This window comes from Toxotes jaculatrix, chromosome 9 (assembly GCF_017976425.1).
Source record: "Toxotes jaculatrix isolate fToxJac2 chromosome 9, fToxJac2.pri, whole genome shotgun sequence".
Taxonomy (NCBI): domain Eukaryota; kingdom Metazoa; phylum Chordata; class Actinopteri; family Toxotidae; genus Toxotes; species Toxotes jaculatrix.
This window is the reverse complement of record NC_054402.1, coordinates 21,625,206-21,649,297: the sequence shown is the minus strand read 5'-3', so window position 1 is coordinate 21,649,297 and position 24,092 is coordinate 21,625,206. Positions and strand designations below refer to the sequence as shown.

The following is a 24,092-nucleotide window of genomic DNA, read 5'->3' as shown; positions in this document are numbered from 1 at the left end:
AGGTGAGGAAGCACCAGTTGTCCTTAGGCCATCTGTTTCTGTATGGGCTGGTCCCTGTATGTGTGTGTGTGTGTGTGTGTGTGTGTGTGTGTGTGTGTGTGTGTGTGTGTGTGTGTGTGTGTGTGTGTGACCCTCTCAGTAGGGGGGTCAAAAGTGGGAGGTCATGACCCCACTGACCCTGTGGGAGAGGGAGATCATCAATCAACTGGAGGCAGGACAGAGCAGCAGGAGGGAGGGGACACACAAACACACAACAAACACAAATACACACACACACACACACACACACACACACACACACACACACACACACACACACACACACTCACATACCTAGATACTGTAACACATACAAACTGCAAATGTATCTGGGCAACAATATATATATAGTGTAAAATAGATTACAACACCCTTCAGTTAAACACAGAATGAATAGAACAGAAATTTCTGTAGTGGATAGCTGATGAACCACACACATTCACACAATTACATGGAGGCCTCTGAGACATTTGCTGTTGGCCAAATAGGCCGTGTGTGTATGTGTTTTGTTTGATAACAGAGGTGCTTTCTTATTCATGGAAAACTCACAGATGCTATCAAACACTTCTTCAGCACAGAGAGAGAGAGGGGGGGGGGGGGGGGGGGGGGGCAGATGGAAAGAAAGCAAGTGAACCTGAAGCACTTTTTCACAGCAGTGCCTCCATTTCACCTTGTTTCTAACAACCCCTCATCTCTCTGCTATTGTAAACAAGCACACCCACAAATAGACACACACACACCCGCGCACACACTCCAAAAGCCACTATCAGGGTTATCAGCCAGCACTTGCAGAGCGACAGTGCATGCTTTTTCTCTCTCCTCCATTCCTCCTCCTCACCCTCCTCCTCCCGCAGCCTGTCCTGTTGATCAATGAGGAAGTTCTTGGGCCTCAACTATTAATCAGAACCTATCGGCTATCTGTCTGCTGGGCCAACCAATCACGGCCCTCTGACAGCAGGGCCATGAAAAATGTGGCCTGGTGGATGGAGGGGAGGTTGGGGACGTTGGGAGGGAGGGTGGCGGCAGGGTCATGGAGGAGAGGAGGGGAGGTGAGGGAGCACTCTATCTGATCCGAGTCAGATCACAGCTGCACAACTGCACTTTATACACTTTTAGTTGGTTCTTAGCATCACAAGACCCACCACACACACGTGCACACACACACACGAATGAGTGCACAGGTGCATGTGCAATGTGGCTGATACACGCAGAATAGATCAATTCAATCCTCACATTTTGTTCCTGATTCAAATTTACATCAAACTGAGGCATTTTACAGCCACGGCTGATGCACTGTCACCATTCCTTTCATTTGGTTTCAGTTAGAGCGACAAAATCAGAGAAAAAAAAGTATCCTGAGCAGTGTTTTCATGGAGCCTTTGCAGCAGAAACCTCCCCAGCGAGAACTATAACCCTGTTGATCTGTTGTCCAATAACAAGGCCTGTCCTCACGCTTCAAAGCTTCATCAACACACCGCCATCCCTCTTCTGCATAATCACCATGCTCACTCTCATCCATTCACATCTTATTGCCATGATTAGATTACATCTAATGCTATTACACTGCTCCCATCTCTCTCTCTCCTCTTCACTCACCTCTCTCTCTCTCTCTCTCTCTCTCTCTCTCTCTCTCTCTCTCTCTCTCTCTCTCTGGCTCTCTGGCTCTCTCTCTCTCCCTCATCATGGATTTCTTGCAGATCTTATTAGTGTGTGATGCGGACCAGGTCTCCCACTTTGGATTTATGAACCCTCAGACTTGTCCCCTTTAATCTCTCCCTCTCTCCACCTCCGCTCCCTTCCTGCATCTGTCCATCTATCATTCCCAGGGCTGGCTTGGGCGGAAGAGTATTAATCCCTCCATCCCATCTCTCACTCCTCTGGACAGATGAGGAGATGGAGGAGTGAGATGGGGATAGGAGGAGGAGGAGGAGGAGGAGGAGGGGGGGTGTAGAGGGTAGGCAACCGCAGATTACTTTCCATAATATTTCTGTAGCATTGTGGGAAAAATGGAGAGGCATTACAGGTAATGTATGTAGATTTACTCAGTGATAGGTCACTGCTCCGATACCTTCAACAGGTATCAGGATGAACTGAAGATTCTGCATAGGTGAGTGTATGTGGGTAGAGGCAATAACTACAGATGATGATTAACAGCTTAGTGTGGAGGTTTGTGAGCGCTAGTCAGTTGTTTGCATGTTTATATGGTGTTTGATAGTGTGTATGTGCCTTAGTGGGGTCTACGCAAAAAAAAAATTAGACTTCATGCAAAGTGTGCATTTCTGCAAAGGCCAACAGTAACTGCATCTTATTACCTGTTGATGCCTGTCAAACACACACACACACGCAGACACCATAGAGTACCTTCAACAGAATCCAATAAACTCTGGGAAATCAATTGGAAAGATCAGGACATTTAATGAGTCTAGTCCTCACAGGCCCAATTCTAAAAAAAAAAACCCTAAACAAAATGAAGAAACAAATTTGGTTTAAAGAAAAGAAATAAACCTTTGACCAGCAGTCAAGGTAAAGCCGACACACTCCCCACACCCCTTCCCCCCAATTCAAGCCTCTGCAGTGACAGGTAGATTAAGGGGCGTGATAGATGCCCCTCTCTGTATCTCCCTCTCTCCATCTCCCCTCCTTTCCCTCCCCTCCATCCATCATGGCGGCTGGTGTAATTGTGGCTGCGTGGGGCTGGCAGAGGGAGCCTCCATCCATCTCCTTAACAACAAACAGTCACGAGGACGGATGGCGCTGCACTCCCCAGTTAATCTCCATCTATAAGGGGGAGAAGGGGAGGGAGGGGAGTGATGGAGAAGGAGAGGAAGAAAATAACAGAAGGGAGAAACGTAGTGTTGGCTTACTATAAACAAAAAGAGATGGAGAGGGGAAGGCAGAGGGAAGGAGGGAGGGAAAGATGTGGAGAGCTGAAGTGAGAGCCCATGCCCAAACAGGTAGAAACAGTGGGGATATATATGAAGAGGAATGACCCAGGTGGAGGAGAACAAGCGAAACTGGAGGCAAAGTTTGCAAACAGGCTGCAAGAGCAGGTCGATAAGGGTGGATTTGCTGGGCGAGTGTGCCAGAAGAAAACAGGAGAGATGGGGGGGAGGGGGGAGAAAATTTATGTCTATGCAGCCAGACGACCCAGAAACTGGAGAGGCACAGGCTCATAAAAATGCACTCTGCACCCCTCCTGACCACCCCTCACTTCTACCCCTCGGTTTCTTTCCCTCATCCTTTCTTTCTCCTTTTACTTCCCTCCATCACTTCGCTCCCTCTCTCTCGTGCAGGCGACGGAGGGTCACAGCTCTCTGATGTTTTGGGTGGCTGTGAGCAGTTGCCAGAGGTCACAGCAGCCATATTTTCTTAATGGCGGAGTCACGGGAGTCAACAAGGCTGGGTGGCCCTCGAGTCTAACCTCCATCTCTTTCTGGTAAAGTCGCGTAAACTCGACTTTTTATGGCAAGGTAAAGGCAGCAGTAATTACTGTAGGTTGTTTTTCACCTCGCAGATGATGGATTACCATTTGAACAATGTTGGAAATGTCATATTTCTGTTTGCAGCAACTGTATTATGTCGGGTAAAAACTGCAGAGGACAAGAATCCTTTGCAGAAGAGTAAAGTCTGACTTTTTCTGTTTGCAGTTTAGTCAGAACTTAATGAGAGTACAGTGGCTAACTCTAACTGTAGTGTCATACAGGAGGATGCAAAGACACAAGGCACATGCAGTGTCGCAGATAAACATTCACAGTTCCACACACTCTCTCATAAGCACATTTTCACTCTTCGCTTGTTGTTTCCTGTTTTCTAGCCTTGGGCCATCACCTGCATTGAAGCTTAGAAGAGGAGCACCTTGACACTGACCCACGAACACACACTCAAGCAAGCACACAAAGCCATGAGCACATACAGTACACACATGCATGCACTCAACAGGCCTTGGTGGGTGCAGAGGAGGGAGCGCTTGAGCTTCGACAGGGAGTGACAAATAACTGCAGCAGCCTTGACATGCAGAATGGTCCCACAGTGAACCTGCCTCTGACTCTGTGGTGCAGGAGAGCAGACTGTTTCTTACAGGAGAGCTGCAACAGGAGGAAATCATGTGATCCTTCAGTTAACATTTATACCATATTTTAACCAACCACCACACACGTAGTGGTGCTTTCAACAAAACAGTATGTAAATGTGTACACCTTGAGAGCACACCAGTGGTGTGATGCTGAAAAATGCTGAAAATAACAGACACTCACTCACACTCACAGATTTTAGATGTTGACATTGGTAAACTATTGCTACTACTAGTCCAAACACCATGTTAGGATGTCTGCAAGAAAATCTTCTAAAATAATCTGAATTTAATGCATTTTTACTCTAGAAAAAACAACTGAAGTTTTATGTTTCACTGGCTTAATTCATCCCACAGCTCCCACTTCTGTATGTGCCAAAACAACAATTGTAGTAACTACAAAATCAACTTTTTTTTCCCCCTTGAAATATTTCTTCTCTTTTCTTCTGACCTCATTAAAAATAGTATGCAGCGACCTGAGACACAAACTGTGCTGACACATCTGATGAAAGTGGAAAAATACAGATATAACCATGAAGCTTTCTATTACAACAAATAAAGGAAAATTTCATGTCCATACAAGCTATGCATGAGCAAATGTATCTATTATTTCTTTAACAAGACAAAACAAATCAGGAATTTGTTTAAAAGTCATCTAAAGATAGTGAAATCAGTGCATGATCAGCTATATGGTGAATGGTGGATTACCTATGTTTGGGGTCAATTATACCCAAGAGAGGTGTGACCCCCTGTTTGACCTCTGCGCTGTTATAAAACCTTGATAACTGAAATCCAGATAGACTTGGGATTTGGGATTTGAGAGGGGTAGTGTTGTGTTAATAGAACTGCCAAAACAAATTACAGACATAGATCATTATGAAAATTGATTGTATTTAACCGTGTTTTATAACAGAAGTAATGCATAATTTTCAGCACTTCAAAATTATATTGATAAGCAAAAGAAGGAAAAGTCATGGAGTATTAAGCTGATAAAACAAAGTTAGGAGTGCTTTTAAGCTGTTAAATGGGGCCCGTGTCCTCTGGGGACTCTAAACAAAATATTAGGGTTTAAATAAAACAACAAATAGGATTTAAATCATTTGTTTTAAGGACACTGTTTAAGTGTGTTTTTTCTGATTCCCATAATAGAACAACACTCTCTCTTAAGAGCCAATGAGGCTCTTTAAATGTTTTTACTCTTGATCATATTCCACATTATGTTTGCTTTAATTCCACCTTCATGTGTGGTGTATTATGATCAGATATTGTTCTATCTTTCTAAGGACAAGTTATTTTAGGACATCTGTGTGTCCTCTTTAGGAACAGTCAATGCAATTAAGTTACCTTTCTGTATAAACTTAACACTTAACTGTGTCAAAACATGTTGTCATAAACGGCGTTGAGAGTAGGTGTTGCCCCTCAGACACACGGTGATAAAAACGACAGATCCTTTAGTGTTTGTGATGTAAATGACTGTAATCTACAAGTTTAGATAACAGTGTGTTGGATAAATGTTACAGAGGATGGAGATTTGTGGTCCAACTCAAGCAACAAGTTGAAATGTCCTGAAGAGAAACCAGGAGAAAGGAGTCACTTTCATTACCTAACATTAAAGTTTAGCCTGTGTGTGAACTGTAAATGTTTTTGCACCAAGAGATAAAAAGGAAATCAGTCCCTGGGAACATGAATTTGTCAGATGATACACACTTAAATGTTAATCCTTTTCATTCAACCTGTTAACAAAGTGAAAACAAGCCTGGGGTCGCCGTTTCCAGCCCATTGACACCACTTCATGGCTGAATCACCGGCTCAGTGTAGGAGGGGGTTGAGCGCTGTGATCACCCCCTGTTGGAAACCAGCACCCTGCAGAGTTGAAAGACCCTGAGCTGCAAGGACAGTGCGGGGCCCTCACGGGCGGCCCCACGGTCAAACTCCATGCCGCCCACGGAGACGCCTGCCCCGGCCTGCTGTTCCCCGCCAAGCCGCCGGTGATTGAAGTGCAGCCGCCTGTTGGCCCCTCACAGCGGGGCCGGGGGAAGAGGAGCGTTGTGAATAATTATTATGTTACTCAGGTGTCATTTACAACACAAGACTGGGAGTTTAGCTATTCCAGCAGCATGTGAAAGGTTTTTTTTCTTTCTCTCTCTCTAGTTAAAATTAAACTTTCTCACGATAATGGCTTTGTTTTCTCACTCTTCTCAATCAACAAAAAGAAGGCCAAAGGGGGACATTTGGGCTGTGTCAAAAGGCTGACCGAGAATAGACAGAGACAATAAAACACTTTGAAAGCTATTATCAGTCGGTAAATTTCTTGTCATCAAGCACGCTTCAGACTTATTTATGGTCCGGCAAGAGGGAAAACTTTTTATTTATGTATTTATTACTAAAACAGCCCTTAAAATGAAATCTACTGCAGGCAAAACAACCGTCTAAATGTATTTTAATTTTAGTTTTAACTCTCTTGCTGATAGTTTTCAAAATGTGCTGCCTTTGTAATCATACTATAAAGACTTTGGAGCAAATTCACTTCAGAATTAGATGCTTGGCAGCTGCAGACGCTTGGTGTGTGGGGGATTTGAATACCGAACATATTCTTATCACTTTAATTGACGGTCCAGAGTTTAAGAGATTCGTGTTGAACATGCTTCATCCCACCGGAGTGAGTGAGTTATCACGATTATTCTGAGCTTCAGTTATGATTAAAGCGCAGCTGCAGCGAAGATGAGGAGGACGGAGGGAAGGATGGTTGGATGATGGAGGGGTGATATCTCGGCTCAGAGGAGAGCCGAGATAAAACGACCGAGGAGGTCTTCTTCTTCTTCTTCACCGGCGTTTGTGTTTGTGATAAGGAGGAGGAGGAGTAAAGGAGGAAGAGGGAGGAGGAGGGATGGAGAGAGGGAGGGAGGGAGGGAGGGGGGCCAAGAGACCCCGTCGCGTTTTGACCCTCCGAAACCTCCCCACACACCGCCACCACTACCACCACCATCACCATTCCTCCTCCTCCTCCTCCTCTCCTCCTTCCCCTCCTCCTCCTCCTTCTTCTTCTTCGCTCCTCTTGAGTCTGCAAAACACCATCGCTCATTCCCAGTCGTGACATTTTCCAGCCTGTCGCCGTGTGCTGCGCGGACAGCGAGCACAAGGAGCCAAAAAGGAAGGGACGCTTTCTATCTGTCTTCCATAGCACCGAGCATCCCGAAGCTCTGCGAGCCGGAGCGAGAGGCGCACCAGTCGGAGGCGAGACGCTGCAGGAAGCCGCTGCTCCCTTTCGCCAGGGTTTCTGGACTACATCGGACCCGGGCCGGACAGGACTGGACTGGATACGGCGAATATTTACGTCTCGGTGGGGACATTTTACACCATTTACTGGAGCCGTGTATTACTCAACATCATCAGGAAATAGCATTTACTATAGCATTTAATAGGCTGCGAGCTTTATTAGAGCGTTTATTACCTCTAAAGCATTAAGCTTACATTGACAATAGGGTATCAGGACATCAGACGTCCATAAAATCAAACAGTCCCATCATTATGTTGTAATATAAAACGCGATGGGCTCGGAGTAAACACACACACACACACACACAAGGAACAGGTCTTGAGTGTTTTCTATCCACAGCCTGATGTTTTTGTTGAAACATCAGAGGTCGTTTATGCTTGATGTTAACCATGTTTACTACTTAACTGCTAATGCACATAAAAAAAAAACACGTGCACTTTTATTTCCAGGACCCCAGGGACACAGGAAGGGAGCAAAGCTCGCTGGACTAGCCGAGCAGCGCATCATCATCTCCGGTGTAGGACTGGCTGTCGAGTCGCATGGAGAAGAGGGTAGGTCTGCTGTTTTTTTGTTTTTTGTTTTTTCTTTCTCTTTTTTTCTTGAACAATGGTTCAGACCAGAGCCTGGCTGAGACTGATTTATATTAGAAGAGGAAAAGGGGTAATTAGAAAAGCATCATAATGGGAGCATATGGTTGGGAATCCTCTTTGCACTGCCCAGTCTCTGGTCGGGTTTAGCCGCCACACACACACACAAAAAGAGAAGGCCCGGTGGAAACAGACTAGTGGACTGTGCTGGCATGGGCTGGATGTTTAGGGAAAAACAACAGGAAAGCGTGCCAGCAGAACGCATCTCAGCCCTTTTAAAGTAACATAAAAACTATTCAGAAATCATCTTTATATGCCACCAAATATTTACCTGAAAGCGCCTTCATGGTGCTGCGCAGAAACAGTGAGAAACAACTTTTAAACCCACCCCCTCGACCAGTCGTAATCCCTAATTCACAAGGTGGAATCAGTTCAGCGGAGGTTATGTATAACTGGCAATGTAGATGTCAGCCCATACACCCCATAAGGAACTATAGATTTGGATCCAATATTTCATCCTCTCTTTTAAATAACATGGATTTATTGTTGTGTAATCGCAGTGAGGCGTTGTAATGGCATATATGGGTTAGAGAGTAGCTTAAGTGTAGGTCATTAAGAGGCAGAGGAGAGGAGATGCAGCTCTTCAACTCGGTAAGTAGGTCAGTTTTTTTGCTACAGTGATTCAGAGGCATGGTGGTGGTGGTGGTGGAGAGACAGGCAGAGGCTGGCGGGCAGCAGGACTGAGACCTGAGTGGAGGAGAGCAATTAGAGTTGTTCAATGTGTAGACAGAAAATCCCTGCTGTATGAAAACAGAGCAGAAGGAGAGGGGCAGAGGAACGGTACACACACACACACACACACACACACACACACACACACACACAACCAACTCTACCTTAAAAACAGAATTTAAATAAAGATATTCCAAATCAGATTGAAGAAACAATAATATTAATTTACTTATACTATGTACTGTATACTCTATACTGTGTATATATTGGTCTTTTATTCATGTAGAGGGATTACTGTCTCCTAAAAGCAAGGAATGAATAATATATTTTCACTGTCCCAGTATGTCCTTATATTTTATTTTGAATAGTAGTGACGGTCTATGACAAACTAAAGCCAGTTCTCTGATGCAAAATTTCAATTAAATCAAACTGAGATTGGTGGGATAATGTATGTTTGGATGTGGAACCGGATTTTGCGAGTTTAAAAAATAAAAAGTTTCAGTTGTTTTGTGGCCCTTCAGAGGCGGAGCTCCAGCTTCAACCTGCAACAGGTCCGTTTTTTTTTTTTTTTTTTAGTTTTCAACTGCTTAAAAATATTGATGTGATTTTTTCTAAATCTGTCTGCAGCCTAACAAATTTAAAACTTTAGGCAGTTTTAACAAATCCACACTTACTCGTTAAAAACTCAGAATTTCTATAAATACTTTGCATCCCTTTAGTGCGAATGTCTTGTTTGTTAAAGAGCATACAAACGACAAAACTTACGGCAAATTCATCAGAGTTCACGTTGGACACTTTAACCGTTTCTTGACGTGAAATGATCCTCAAACAAATTCACCCTTTTATTGAATTGATGCACTGAAAAAACTAACGAATTCGATGTGATTAGCTTGTTTTCTGCAAAACGATTTGGATGTAGAAAAAGGGAGCAGAATTTCGAAGACAATACACATGCACTATATTATAATTCAGACGTTCACACAGTTAAAAAGACCCGTCATTCTTAATTCATTGTTTTGGAGGTTTAATAATTGAGTGAGACTTTTTACACTGTCTGAAACATAATAAGAAGCGGTTGACCTAATTTCGTCTCCACGGTTTACTATTTGTTTTACACAATTTAGTTTCAGCCTAACAAAAATCCAGTTCTACAAAGTTAAACGATGTTATTCCTACAGCTCATGATAAGTTTGTGGCCCCGTGGATTTGTCTTCCCAGCAGAAGTAAGCTAAACTCGCCTGTTAGGCCTATAGTAACTTTTCTGAAATAACACAATTAAAAGTTGTTGTCCTGCCATCTGAAGCCTGTTGACCACCTCCGTGACTTTTAAAAAAGTGAAAATTCTCGGAATTTGTCATCTTGACTTGTGCGCTTTGATCCGCTTGACGCACAGAAACTCGATAGGGGCCGTGCGTAAAGAGAGACGCGCAATCCGATAGCGGTGGTTGTGTTAATAGCCAGCCTCCATAAAAACTAGAAGGTGTCCCGGGCCAGGGCCTCAGAGCAGGTGCTTTCTGTGATCCCGATGACCATATGGGACTCTGACATACAATAATTTGATAAGCCATTTAGGACAGTGGTTCTTAAAAGTGGGGACCAGAGACCTCCAGGGGTCCTGCAGAGGGGTTTTCACGAGGGAAGTTAATTTATATTTTATTTCATTCCAAGAGGTCAATATAGACAGAATATATAAGAATTATTGCTTTTATGTTGGGTTTCACTGTTTCTGTCTCACCACTTACAGTTAAGATATTTATACACTCCATAAAGAAAAATCATCTCAAAGTGGACAAAAAATAAAAATCTTGGTGTGTGTGTGTTATGTGAGTCCTGATGATGTAAACAAGTGTAACTAATAAACAGGAATGTGGTTTCAATGTTTAAACAACTTCAAATCTAAAAAAAAAAACAAACCTAAGTGAATTACTGTCCTCCAGTCACATGCTTCTGGAGTAAATCATAACCTCTTGCGGTTGTTGCCTACCTGGGGAATAGTGTCCACAGAAAAAGCTAGGCTATGCGGATCATAACTTTTATGGCTTGGTTAAAATAACACAGAAGTGAAAGGTGTCCAGGGCCAGGCCACCTAGCAGGTGCTGTCTGTCTGTGATCCCTGTGGCCCTGCGGGACTGCAGCGGGAGTCCCTTTTAATCCAGCAGAAAGAGAAACAGAAGCAGATCTGCTGACCTGAGCAACGTCGCCTCAGAGACAGAAGCTGCAGTGAAGCACAAATTAGCTCCGTAACACACACACACACACACACACACACACACACACACACACACACACACACACACACACACACACACACACACACACACACACACACACACACACACACACACAGAGAGAGAGAGACAGGGCAGGGAGGGAGCATGTATATTCATGATGCTATGTGTGTAAGCTCTGCTGTGTGTTATGTTTGTCTCCTGATGTATCTGTGCATGTGTGCCATTGTGTCTGCGAGCGAGGCCATATGTGTGTCTGATCCATCCTGTGTTAGAGTGTGTGTGGGAACAGGCCCCTGTGAGGCTGTCACAGCGGGCTGTGAGGGACGTCTCAGCACGGCTCCTGTCTAGTCTGACTTTAGGAGGGAGAAGACCATGTTAGCAGCTATGGGCTCACTGTCTTTCACTGAGAATCTCACTCACCTCCTTCTTTTGTCATCCTGTCCTCTGCTTTTCTTCTAAGCAGCAGGCACTAGACATTTCAAGAACCAAGAAAAGCTGCTTTTTCTTTGTGACTGCTCTGCATTTTTGAGGTTATCCAAGCGCTTTAGAAAGGGTTTCATCTGGGTTTCATAATCCTGAGAGTGGCAGAATTTTCAGCAGCATGTAATACTTCAAACGTCAAATCACCAAGGTTTTCTCATGAGGAAACTGGGATCTGCACACACGCACAAGTGGATTGTACAGTACACAAAACTGTAGTGTTGGTCCATGAATGACTTATGTAAAAAGAGGTTTATTCTTTTCTGACTCGTTATTTGTGTTAACGTTGGTGTTTGTTTAGCTTACAACAATGAATTACTAGAGTGATTGGAATGATTATTGTTTTCCTACTACAACACTACTGTCACTAAAATCTACAAATACACACGTATATTCACACAATTAGCAAATTGATTGATTACTGAATCAACAGAAAATTTATCTGCAACAATAATTATCTGATTATTCAGTAATGAAAATAATGTTAGCTGCAGCCCAAATACACAACTATATACATACACACCATGCAACAGTAAATTCTAATATTACAGTAAATGGCACAACAAGATATCTACAGCAGTTCAGACTCAAGCTCTGCTCTAGAGTAAAACCCCATCAGATCTCCTAACTGAGCATTAGTCCAGTAAGCTGTGCCGCTGAAGCCCCCCTGACAGCTCAGCCACATAATAAAATCACAATAAGATTTGATGTCAGACAGGCACAGATGTCGAACGTGTCTCATGTTTTCTGTCTTTCCATCTAATTGTGTTTTAGTATGAAGAGCTGGTGCACTACTCAGGGTCGGAGGGCATGTCGTTGGGGGGGTACGGGGATGATGTCAGGCCGGTTCATCCCCCACAATACGGACCCACCATCCCTGACTCCCTCAAGCACCACAAAGACCAGATCTATGGGTGAGTATGTGTGTGTGTATGTTTGTTTGAAACCCTAGATGTGGTGGATACAGTGATTTGTTTTTGTCTGTCAGTCGCTAAAAAACAGTTTAAACTACACATGCACTTTTAGCAGATTAACATACAGTATATTAGATTAGATTAGATTAGATTAGATTCAACTTTATTGTCATTACACATGTACAGGGACAGGGTAACGAAATGCAGTTAGCATCTAACCAGAAGTGCAAAAGCAGCAAGTGCAGGATATGGCAAAAAAAAGTGCAATATATTTGTATATGTCTGAATATGAGAAAACATGTGAAGTGTTTACAGCTGTCTGTTTCATAAATACTGAGGTATAAAGTTTCCTGTAACACCTTCTGTGAATGTATCATGTGTACACTGTGTCAACTGTTACTGTGTTTATGTACAGTATAGTATGTTAACTGTCTGTATGTATGTCTCTATCTGTGTGTGTGTGTGCCTGCAGTCACCCACTGTTTCCACTGCTGGCCTTAGTGTTTGAGAAGTGTGAGCTGGCCACCTGCTCCCCTCGAGACTCCGCCTCCCTCTCAGCCACCTCCCACCTCCACGGCATGACCAATCACAGCGACGTCTGCTCCTCCGAATCCTTCAACGATGACATCGCTGCGTTTGCTAAGCAGGCAAGTGGCAGCTAAGACAGCCAATCACAGGACAGATACCAATTAAAGCCTGTTTTCAGATTTGTAATAATTAGTTGTGTTGTGTGTAACTTGTGTTGCAGATTCGTTCAGAGAAACCCATATTTTCCTCCAATCCTGAGCTGGACAACTTGGTATGATGCACACTGACATTACACTAAAATATGAAACACATCTTCACGTATGTATTGTGGATTATGTATCGACAATTCATCTGCATTCTCCTCTACACAGATGATCCAGGCCATACAGGTTCTTCGCTTTCATTTACTGGAGTTAGAGAAGGTTGGTGGAAGCACAGTGTTTTCTTTCTTTATTGGTCATTCTTATATTTTCATGGACTTTTTCAGTATGGGTACCGTGTGTTCATGGGCTTGTGGGAAAGTCTCATATCCAGGAATTACATGCCAATTGCTAAACGGCACCATAATCAAATACTCATAAGATGAATAAACAACAGTTCAAAAAGTGGGGAATCTAAAACTATTTTAATATACATATGAACATGAATATTGACGTGAACAGACTCGAAAAAATGTGAACTCCTTCTTTAATGTTCACCGCACTGCTATGAGCTGTTTATGTACTGATTAGAAAGTGGTGTTAACAGTTTGCACTGATGGATGTAAACCTGTCTCCTCAGGTGCATGACCTGTGTGATAACTTCTGCCATCGCTACATCACCTGTCTGAAGGGCAAAATGCCCACAGACCTGGTCCTGGATGAGCGGGAGGGCGGCTCCAAGTCTGACATGGAGGACTTCACTGGATCCTGCACCAGTCTGTCAGAGCAGGTGAGACACTGAATGCCAAACATTATGCACTGTAGTAGAGACTCCACCGTTCACCTGTCCAGCTGCATGCACTGGATGTCTGAATAGTACCCACATGCTTCATGATGCGTTGTTCTCACTCCTCTCCATCTGCCCCACCTCCAACCTCCTCTCTCCCTCACTCTCTCTTACTGTCTCCCTACAGAATGCATCATGGCTTCGGGAGCCAGATGAATGTGCCTCTACTCCTCTGGGAACACCAGGCACCTGTGGCCTGCCTTCACACAGCACAGCAGACAACTGTAGCGACACAGGTACATGCACACAAACTGGAAACACTGTGTGTGAGAGAAAACACTGCAGAGCACAGATGCAGGCAGGGAGACGAAGGTGTGCATTAACACAATATAATTGCCACTTCTGCAACAACAATCACTCACAGCCTATTACACATGCACCATGGACTGTAACACTCTAAATGACTGTAATGGAAATAATTGCTGGGTGGAGTCCTACTTTGATATGATGAACACTGTACACTAGGTTTGATATTTGTTGCAGAGCTGATCATCATTACAGTAGTTGTTGCTAAGTGTGCATTGGTTTGGGAATGCGGAAATTGTCTTTTTTGGTTTTCAAATGGTCAAATGTAATGAAAGAAATGTGTGAATACTGATACAGAATATCAGCAAAAACATCACTCTGATGGACCCTTACAGACGTACATACACATACATATACACATACACAGTCACTAACGTACATTGTTTCCATGGTCTCCCTGCAGGCGATGGTCTGGATGGAGGAGTGGCCTCGCCCAGCACAGGAGAGGAGGACGAGTCTGACAGAGACAGGAGGAACAACAAGAAGAGAGGGATCTTCCCTAAAGTGGCCACAAACATCATGAGAGCGTGGCTCTTCCAGCACCTGACGGTGAGAGTCAGCTTCTTCATGCTCTTATCACGTCCAAATTAATAATTACACATGAACAGCTATAGAATATAGAATTTTGCCAGTAATTAAATACCATCCTGCAGAGCTGTAAGAAAACAAAGAAAGCTTGTGTAAAGCTCTGGATGAGAGGATAATTACAGAAAGAGAGGATTTAGTGTGAGTTCAAACGTCACTGACAGAGAGGTGAAGCGAGTGTATAATGGAGGTCAATTAAATTTAATGAAAAATCGGGGGATTAAGTGATTATGTGAATATGCTCGCCATTGAATAATTGTGGAAGTGATAGAAATGGAGTGAGTAATTGTTGATGAGGTGGTTAGATTGGTAATTAGCTATTAAATGAGGCAGGTCAAATGTTGCTCTACTCCAATTATTACAATATGTGTGTGTGAGAGAGAGAAAGAGAGAGAGAAGTACAGAGAGAGGGTGAGGGGTTGCTGAGGTTGAAACTGTGAGTGTAGATGTGAATTCAGATGGAAGGTCATCAGTATTCACACCGAGAGATCACACGCATTGTTTTATTCTAGATTTCAGCCTCAAGTAGCCTCAAGATGATTCTCCTGTTGATCCACGTGCATTTAGTTAAGCCTCTGCAAGAAAGCCACAAACATCACACCCCAAAGTCTGGTTGTGTGTTTTTTTTAATTTCTTTAACCCTAGCTGTGTGTGTCCTTTCCCAGCACCCGTACCCATCTGAGGAGCAGAAGAAGCAGCTGTCGCAGGACACGGGACTGACCATCTTACAGGTCAACAACTGGTCAGTGCACACCGAATCAATACACTAATTCTAGCCCTATATGGCTTATCAATAAGGAGTTAAACTGTCTTGTTTAAATGGAAAGCGTCAACTTTCAATTTGACAACATGGCCGTTATGTCAATAACATATTGGATTCATAGTCTGAGGCAGAAATGAACCGTATCCATATTTTACAACTCACTGAAGTCACATTTTTTCTTAGTTACTCTTTATTGTGGACATTTTGTGTGAATAAATGTTAATTAAATGAAAGGTAGCACTTTTACAAGACTTTCAGAGAAGACTATAATCTACTTTATTAGATAGAAGCTTGTAACCAAGGAAGAAATGTCCTACTAAGCATTTTTCTCTGAAGCTGCAGAGTCGTAAAATCTACTTACTCCATGTTCATAAAACAGAAGAGCAAATCAATATCCAATAATCAGATGATTAACAGCTCCCAAACTCCCTATTCACTCCATAGGCATATATCTGCACAGGCAAAACGCATGCGTATGAACATACATGTGCAGGGTACATCCATGCTGCTGATCAATTAGTTCTTTCATGATGATCAGTTTTCTGTACCTCAGTTATAGATACACAAACACACAACTTAGAAAATACAGAGTGTGTATTACAGCCGAAACAGTATATTTTGTAATCTGATCATTTGCATGTTTTTATTTGTGCTCACACACAGAGTGACCCAATCAATGCAGATCAATCAATTATCACAGGGGCGATCAATACCTTCTCTCCCCTAACGCTGATTTACTGTGCCCTCTGAAAGGGTTAAGTGGTTGTAAAAGGGAGAAGGTTAGTGGTCTCCCGCTCAGCCTTTTTCTCCATTAATGGGTGGCCTTGTCCATCTCTCTCCCTCTCTCCCTCTCTCCCTCTCTCTCTCCTCTCTCTGGACACATGCTTTCTTTATGTCTCTCTTCCCTGTAAAGGTTCATCAACGCCAGGAGGAGAATAGTTCAGCCGATGATTGACCAGTCAAATCGCTCAGGTCAGTGTTTATAAGTCAGTCAGCTGCTCTGCGTATATACTGTAGAGTGTGTGTCTGTTGTATATTTGTGTCTGATAGTGTGTTGTCTCACAGGTCAGGGTGGTCCCTACAGCCCGGAGGGAGCAGCTCTCGGGGGCTACGGGCTTGACGGACAGGCCCACCTCGGTCTTCGAACAGCAGGTACGGTAGCCTGTGGGGAAATACTGCACACACACGCACTCTGAAACAAAAAGTGCAAAATATTCTCAAAAATTCATCTTCTGTATCTTCTCTGTATTTCTCCATATTAATGGAGCCAAATCTTAAAAATGATTCCATCTTAATTACAATAAAAACCTGTTCCTGTGTTTTTGCCCCACCAGGTCTCCAGGGGATGTCTTCTCTGCAGGGTGACTATTCCAGTGCTCTCCTGTCCCAGCCAGGCTACCCTCCCCACCCAGGACCTTCCCTCCACCCATACCCAGGCCCACACCCCCACCCTGCCATGCTGCTCCACCCGCCACCACACACACATCCCGCAGAGCCGCTCCTCGCGCAGGGACTGGACATACACGCACACTAGCTGCAGGGGGAGTCGGGGTGTGTGTGTGTGAAGAAAAATGACTGTATGTGTGTGTATGTGAGTGTGTGCCATGAGATATGTATGTATGTGAGTGTGTGTGTGTGTGTGTGTGGCTGTGGATGTGTAATGACACACACAGTACACTATTTAAAGAAAAAAGACACATTGCTCTGAAAGTTTACATTCCCCACTGAAAGACACTGACCTCAATGTAGCTGTTCCACTCGCTAACACACACACACACACACACACACGCACACACACACACACGCACACACACACACACACACACACACACACACACACACACACACACACACACACACACATATAAGTAGACATAAACATTACATTACACACACACACACAGAGTCTGGACCCACAGGTTTAAGCCATACCTCTTTCAGAGTAGAAGTGCTTCCTCCTCTCCAAATGTTTCCACTGTGTCCTGTGGGTGAGACACATGCTTTAAACTACACTTCCCATCATGCCTGCCGAATCACAGGAAGACGCTCGACTGGATCAGAGAGACAGCTGAATATTTATCCCCAGACTTTTTACAACAGCACATGGACATTACTGGGTGGGATTCGATCCTGTGAACACGCCTTCTTCACTCCTCCCTGTCTTCCTGCACACGTTGACTGTCAAAGATACACACACACACACACACACACACAGACACACACACACACACACCGCCACACACTTAATTTAAAGCTGATTTGAGTTTTTTCTTATTCTATTTTTCTATTTATGTGTGCCACTCCAGGCGGATGCAGCTTCACGAGCTTGTTGAAACGTTAGTGCTCTTCCTTCAGCATGAAGCTAAACACTATGAATGACTTCCAGTCTGCCTCGCTCTCGTACCACTGACCTCCTTAAGATGCCATCAGGTGTCCGTTACCTTAGGATCTTTCCGACACACATGCAAATACACAGCATACATACACACACAAACAAACGGCAAGACACACTACACCGAAAGCCATTTCTACACACAGACATACACTGACATACACACACAAACTTCTGTAAGCATTTCAAGTACATGTTTGTCTGTCACAGCGGTGTGTGAGGGGAGCTGCAGCCAAAGGACTCTTTAAACATTCAGCTCCCTCTCCACTCTGCTTGGACCGCTGATACATTTCTGAACGATGATGGGAAATACCGTTAAAGTATTAAAATGTTTTTTTCTAAGACTTGGTCATGGTGGTTTGTTTGTGTGTGTGTGTGTGTGGTGTGACTCCACCTTTGGCCAGTTGAGTCAAAGTTATGTTTCAGAAAACAGCCTCAGTCATGTTTAGATGAACAGAGGTACTGGGAGGTTAATAAAAACTTAGTATGTCAGTACACTCATTTCTTGTACTCTTACTACATCATCGGAGTTGGCAAGTTAGTTGTATTTTTATTTTTTTTAATTTATTTTACTAAAAAGTGCATAAATCATCATGTAAGGAGCAGCTAAACACAACACGGACTTTATCTTCAATCTCACATAAATCATGTACTAAAGAATGTCTTTTCTGATCACTGGGAAACATTACATCTGCCTATGAATAATGATATAATAATGATAATGAAGCTAACCAAAAATAACTGGACTCTTGGTTGCACATAAATATCTATAGTTTTCATGAGACAACATGTTTGTAATTTAGGTTTGAATATTACGCTCTAACACGTTTTTTTTTTAATTATTATTATTATTAACTAAATTAACTAAATAAACAATACAAAATAAAGATATTTCTATAGTCAGCTTCTGTTCAGGCATTTTCACAAGTTTGTTCCAAACTTGTGAAAATGCCTGAATCATCTTGCCTTTATGGAGATAGAGGTTCCCATCCTGGATCACCATGGATGACCAAAGTGTAAACTTGTGCTCTCACAGATTAGTATGGACTTTATACTGTATAGTATTTCATAATGTCATTTGGACACAGCCGATGTCTTGGTTTGTGTTAGACTGAAACAGCTCAAAATGTTGCTCATTTTGCACATTTGCAATTTTTTGCCAAACAAGAAAATAGTTTCCTGTTTTTCAGAAACACAGCACACAATCAAATAAACAAATAAACACAAATTAAACACAAACACAATCAAATAAAAATGAGGGAAACACATGGTGTTAAACATGCATAATTCAAGCTCTCCTCTTCTTTCTCGTGACTTCCCAAATACAACTCAGTCAAAAACATGAGGCCCGAATTTAGAAAAACAGCCCAAAACACTTGTGTGTTCTTGATTTACAATAATCCAGGACGCCTTCGAGAGATTTCCAAACACTTATGATAAACCACCTTCCCTGTCTCAGGACCTTTTCTTGAAAAATAGTGTAATCTTTCTCCTTTTTTCCAATCATAAGTCACGTCACTGCGGCCCCTCCTCTGACTATCTGTGTAACTCCAACAGAGGCTGCAGCCGCAGTAATTTGTCACACAAGCTGGATTATCAGAGAGGAAAGCAGTCTGATGTTTTTTTTAATGTTTTATGGCTCAGACCAGAGCTCCTTGAGGCCTTTGAAGATGTCTTCCAGTCCTCACATTCTTCTTTCCTACTTGTTCGTCATCTAAATTAAGGATAATATGTCAAAAAGTACAAACACTTAGAACTTAAACAACTTCTGCGCTGTCACTTCTAACTTTTCACCTCGCACTTCCTGATGAACAAGTCCCATTCATAACCTTCACCTCTCTTCTGCTCTACATCCCTTTATCCATCAAACATCCATGCATAATTCCACCTTTTGCCATGCCCACACACAGCACCCCAAACACACAACAAACACTGAATACCCCCCCTCACTCTGCCCCCATTCAGCCTGGGGCAGGAGGGGGGTCAGGGGCCAGAGTTCAGACAGAGGTCAACAGGAAATGGCTGTTGTCCCTGGCAGCCAGGTCTTGACCTCAGCACCCCTCCACTTTTCATTTCTCTTTGTCCATCCACACACTCACTCCTCAGCCATGTGGTTCAGGATGAGCCCCTCACTTTTACTCTTTCACCTCCTCGGACAGATCAGAGAATGGTAAATCTCAAAATCAAATCAGTTTATTCCCCAAAATGTTAAACTATTACTAAGTGCTTGAGCAAACATCAGAGGCTATGGTTTCATTTGATTTGGTTTGTTTGATTGAGTCTTGTTGTCACCATGTGGCAAGAAATAGTCCAGCAGCCTCCTGTAAATCCACAACATGCCATTTTTTAGACTTTGGTTTTTAATTAGACAAATAAGATATCATGTGTTCATTACAGGTGCTAGTTGATGGAATCCTTTTTGCTTTGGAAAGATCCAGGCTAGTTGTTTCCCCATTTTCAGTCTTTATGCTAAGCTAAGCTAACCGACTGCCTGCTGTATCTTTATATTAACTGTACATAAATGAGAGAGTGGTAGGGATCTAATCATCTAACTCTCAGCAAGAACGTGTATTTCCCAGTACACTATTGGGAAATACATTAACATTTTTTTTATATTATGCATTTATATAGAAAAACAGATCAGAATTTTTTTTTTAGCTTTAAAATATTAATATTGGTGCTTTCTCTTCCTACAGCTTCTGCACATGTTGATCTGTTGTATAACAGTGGACTCCATTCATAATATATGAATATCTCTGCTCTTGAAAGATTTTTTTTTTCTCTCCAGCTATTTGAAAACAATGATCCTAAAATGTACAGTCCTGCCACATCGACACCCAGGTAAGGGATCTAAGGCGAAAAATCAACAACACATACTTTATTTATACATCAGAGTACAGGCCTCACTCACACAATATGATTCATGGTCAAACCCTCTGCTTGCGATTGGCTGCCCTGTCTCTCACCATCACAGGCTCCAGTAAATGGTGGGAATTACACTGCATGAAATCTGCCTTTATGTTGACAAATGGAGAGGAGAAGGGAGGGAGGACGTGTTTGATTGTATTTATGTGTTTCAGTGTTTGTGCATTGAAAAGAATATGAAGCTAGCAGCGTACGGAGGTGGAGAATGTGAGTGCTGCAGCAGCTCGTTTAGCCTCAGAACTTCACAAATCAGAGGCACGAGGATTTCACTGAAGTTTGAGGAAATGATTTATGCAAATAACACATTTTTTGTGGGAGATGAATTCTGTAAAATTCACAAGTTGAGACATTTTCTTAAAATGACAACAGTGTGATTTTTATTTCGAATGAGCGCCACAGCAGTGTATGTGAAGTGTTGGCCCTCACGTGCAGGATGTTTTCAAATATATTGAGTGTATTGCTGCACACCTTATAATGTTTCAATCATTTCAAGACTCCTACTGGTTTGAATTTGACCATTTGGGCCATTGAAGCAAAATGAATACACGTGTGTAATGTGAAAATGCGCGTGCCTATGTGTGTGTCAGCGCATGAATATGTGTGTGCATAAATATGTACAATTCCATTTTAACATAAAGTGTGTGTCTGCATGTGTGGGAGTGGGGGTTACTCTGGTGGTCATTAATCATTCAATTACACACCTGTCAGAGTTCAGACAAGTGGGAGAGAGGGAGGAAGGGAGGGAGGGAGTAAAGGGGGGGTGGAGGAATGCAGCAGGGGAAAGGAGGAAGAGCAGGGAGGAATTGAATGACAGAGAGATGGAATGAAAAAGCACCAGGATGGCTGTAAAGAGAAGAAGAGAAAGTTTTATTGTGGGTGTGTGAACGAGCCGTGACAGAGGCAAGCTGCTGGACGGTGACAGCCACTGAAAGACTGCGGCAAAGACAATGACACTTACATGTATTATAGGGGACGAGTGACAGATGAGGACAAGGCAGGGCAGGACTGTAAAGATGCAGCCAGACTCCGTACTTCATCCAAACTGACTGAAGATGATTACTGAGCTTAAAAGGAAGCAGAGCGAGGCATCTTTAGGGCAGTTTAAGCACAATGTGAATGAAAAACAGAGATGAAGATTTTAATAAATTATAATGCTAATGCATATTCATTGTTATTGCTAATAGTTGCCCATTTCTAAATTTTTTCGCAGTGCACTGACTCTCAGCTTCTACATCTTTGGCCTGAGAGCTGAGGCAGTTTGCATTTCTATTTTAATTCTAATAATATACTGTACTAATACTAATTTTCATGGTGTTTTCTGCAGTTAATCAACCAGAAGTTAATGTACTTCCTACCTAAAGAGTATACTTACAGTAACAATACTGCAACATGAAAAAGTCCTGCACTGAATGAAGAAAAAGTACAAACGTGTCATTTTGTGCTTAAATGTGTGGTTAGCAGCAACAACTGTCATATTACTGTAGTGGAGTAAAAAGTACAATATTAAACTCCGAAGTGTAGCGATGTAGACATATAAAGTAGAATGAAATGGAAAAATACAAGCAAACACAATTGCCTCAAATTTGAACTAAGAGTAAATGTTAAAACAATATACATATTGTACAATATACATTTTCATGATATATATATATATATATATATATATATATATATATATATATATATATATATATATATATATATATATATATATATATCTTTTCTCCTCCTCTGATATGAACACTGAGGAAATAGTGCCACTGAATGTTTGTGCTTTGTGCGGCTCTTTGTCTCCTTGTTCTCCTTCTGTACAGTTGATGTTTTAAGTGTTTGTAAATGTCAGCAGCCCCCCCTAATCCTCCTTGTGTGTGTCTGTGTGTATGGCAGTCTCCATGTTTAGCTGCAGTACTTCGAATGCCTCAGGCCACAGCCATCTGTGCCCCCCCTCCCTTCATTTCACATACACACAAACACACACCCACACTCCTCTCCTCTGCTCTATACACCCCCCTTCTACTGCCCCCACCACTGCCATATATCTAATTTATGGCCGTGGTGAGTGCGTTACACATACTCATGTATGCATAATATATCACATGTGTGAAGGAACTGTGTGGGAGAGTGTGTTCACTGACCAGTACAATCTTGACCACAACCCCATCCTCAACATTTCCTAAATTTTGCTGTGTGCATGTGTGTGTGTATGTGTGAAATGTGTGATCCAGCATGTAGCACTGTGTTTCTTTCTCAGTCTTACACCAGATCTGACAGCACTAATAAATTGTGAGAAGAGAAAGGGAATGTGTGTGTGTGTGTGTGTGTGTGTGAAGGGCCAGCTGTTTCTGAGCTTGACATCCACATGCAGGCAGAATGCCAGATGTCTCATTAGGCAAATTTGATTGGCTCGGTCATTTAGAATGCAGCGATGAGTCGGTTCCATATGTGTGTGTACATGAAGCTGTGTGTGTGTGTGTACATTTACATAAGAGGCCCCCTGTATAACTATTTACATGTGTACATGCTTGATGTATGTGCATTCATTAACTATTTTGGTAATGTTTGAATTTCCAGGCAGTTAAGTACAGAGCAATTGCAAAAAATAAATACATGGAATGAATATAAAAAAAAAATGTATTGGAAATTATAGGAAAAATGGTCATGCTTGTGCTTTAACCTCTAAAGCTCCTTTATTTTATTTTTTTTAACTATGCCAACTTCAACAGCCACTTCAGCTCCTTTAAATACTGACGCTTCCTCTGTTTTTAATGCTTCGGTCCTTCAGCCTAAGCTGTGACAATTTTTTTTAAAGTGCTTTCAGTACATCTGTGCAAGTGCTTCAATGGCAGCTGCTATTTTAACATCTCTTACTGCCTAAATGTCAACTGCTAACTCAGCTTGATAAAATGCTTAATTTTCCACTGTCACTGCCTATGCTTACACTTCAACTGCCACTTCAACTACTTTAAGAGCTTATTATTTTAATTTATCTTCAACTGCTGCTGAAATTCCTTCCAGTGCTTAAATGTCTTCAGCTTAACTCCGTCAGTGGCTTCAGATGCCACTAAATTTATTTTAAGTGGTTCATCCTCAACTCCTCCTGGCTTATTTTCTCTCCATGCAAACATTATTTATACTTTTTTCATACATGATGTGCAATTCAAAGATCATTTTAAAATAGAAAAGAAAGGTAAACATGCACTGTTGTGGAAGTGGCAGCTAAAATATTAAGGGGGCAGCTTCATCTGTATCTTCCATATCCTGTTGGTGCTTTAACTTC

The 24,092-nt window shown here is 42.5% G+C and overlaps 1 protein-coding gene across 1 annotated transcript; it reads left to right on the top strand.

The window, feature by feature from the left end:
- Positions 1–7,833: 7,833 nt before the first annotated feature.
- meis3 (myeloid ecotropic viral integration site 3) lies at positions 7,834–17,032 on the top strand. Its single transcript, XM_041046360.1, has 12 exons — positions 7,834–7,936; positions 12,190–12,329; positions 12,802–12,976; positions 13,078–13,128; positions 13,229–13,279; positions 13,638–13,787; positions 13,972–14,080; positions 14,554–14,699; positions 15,401–15,477; positions 16,412–16,470; positions 16,564–16,650; positions 16,833–17,032. Exons 1-12 carry the CDS (start codon positions 7,925–7,927, stop codon positions 17,030–17,032), a joined length of 1,257 nt encoding a protein of 418 aa, XP_040902294.1. The 5' UTR covers positions 7,834–7,924.
- The last annotated feature ends 7,060 nt before the right edge of the window (positions 17,033–24,092 follow it).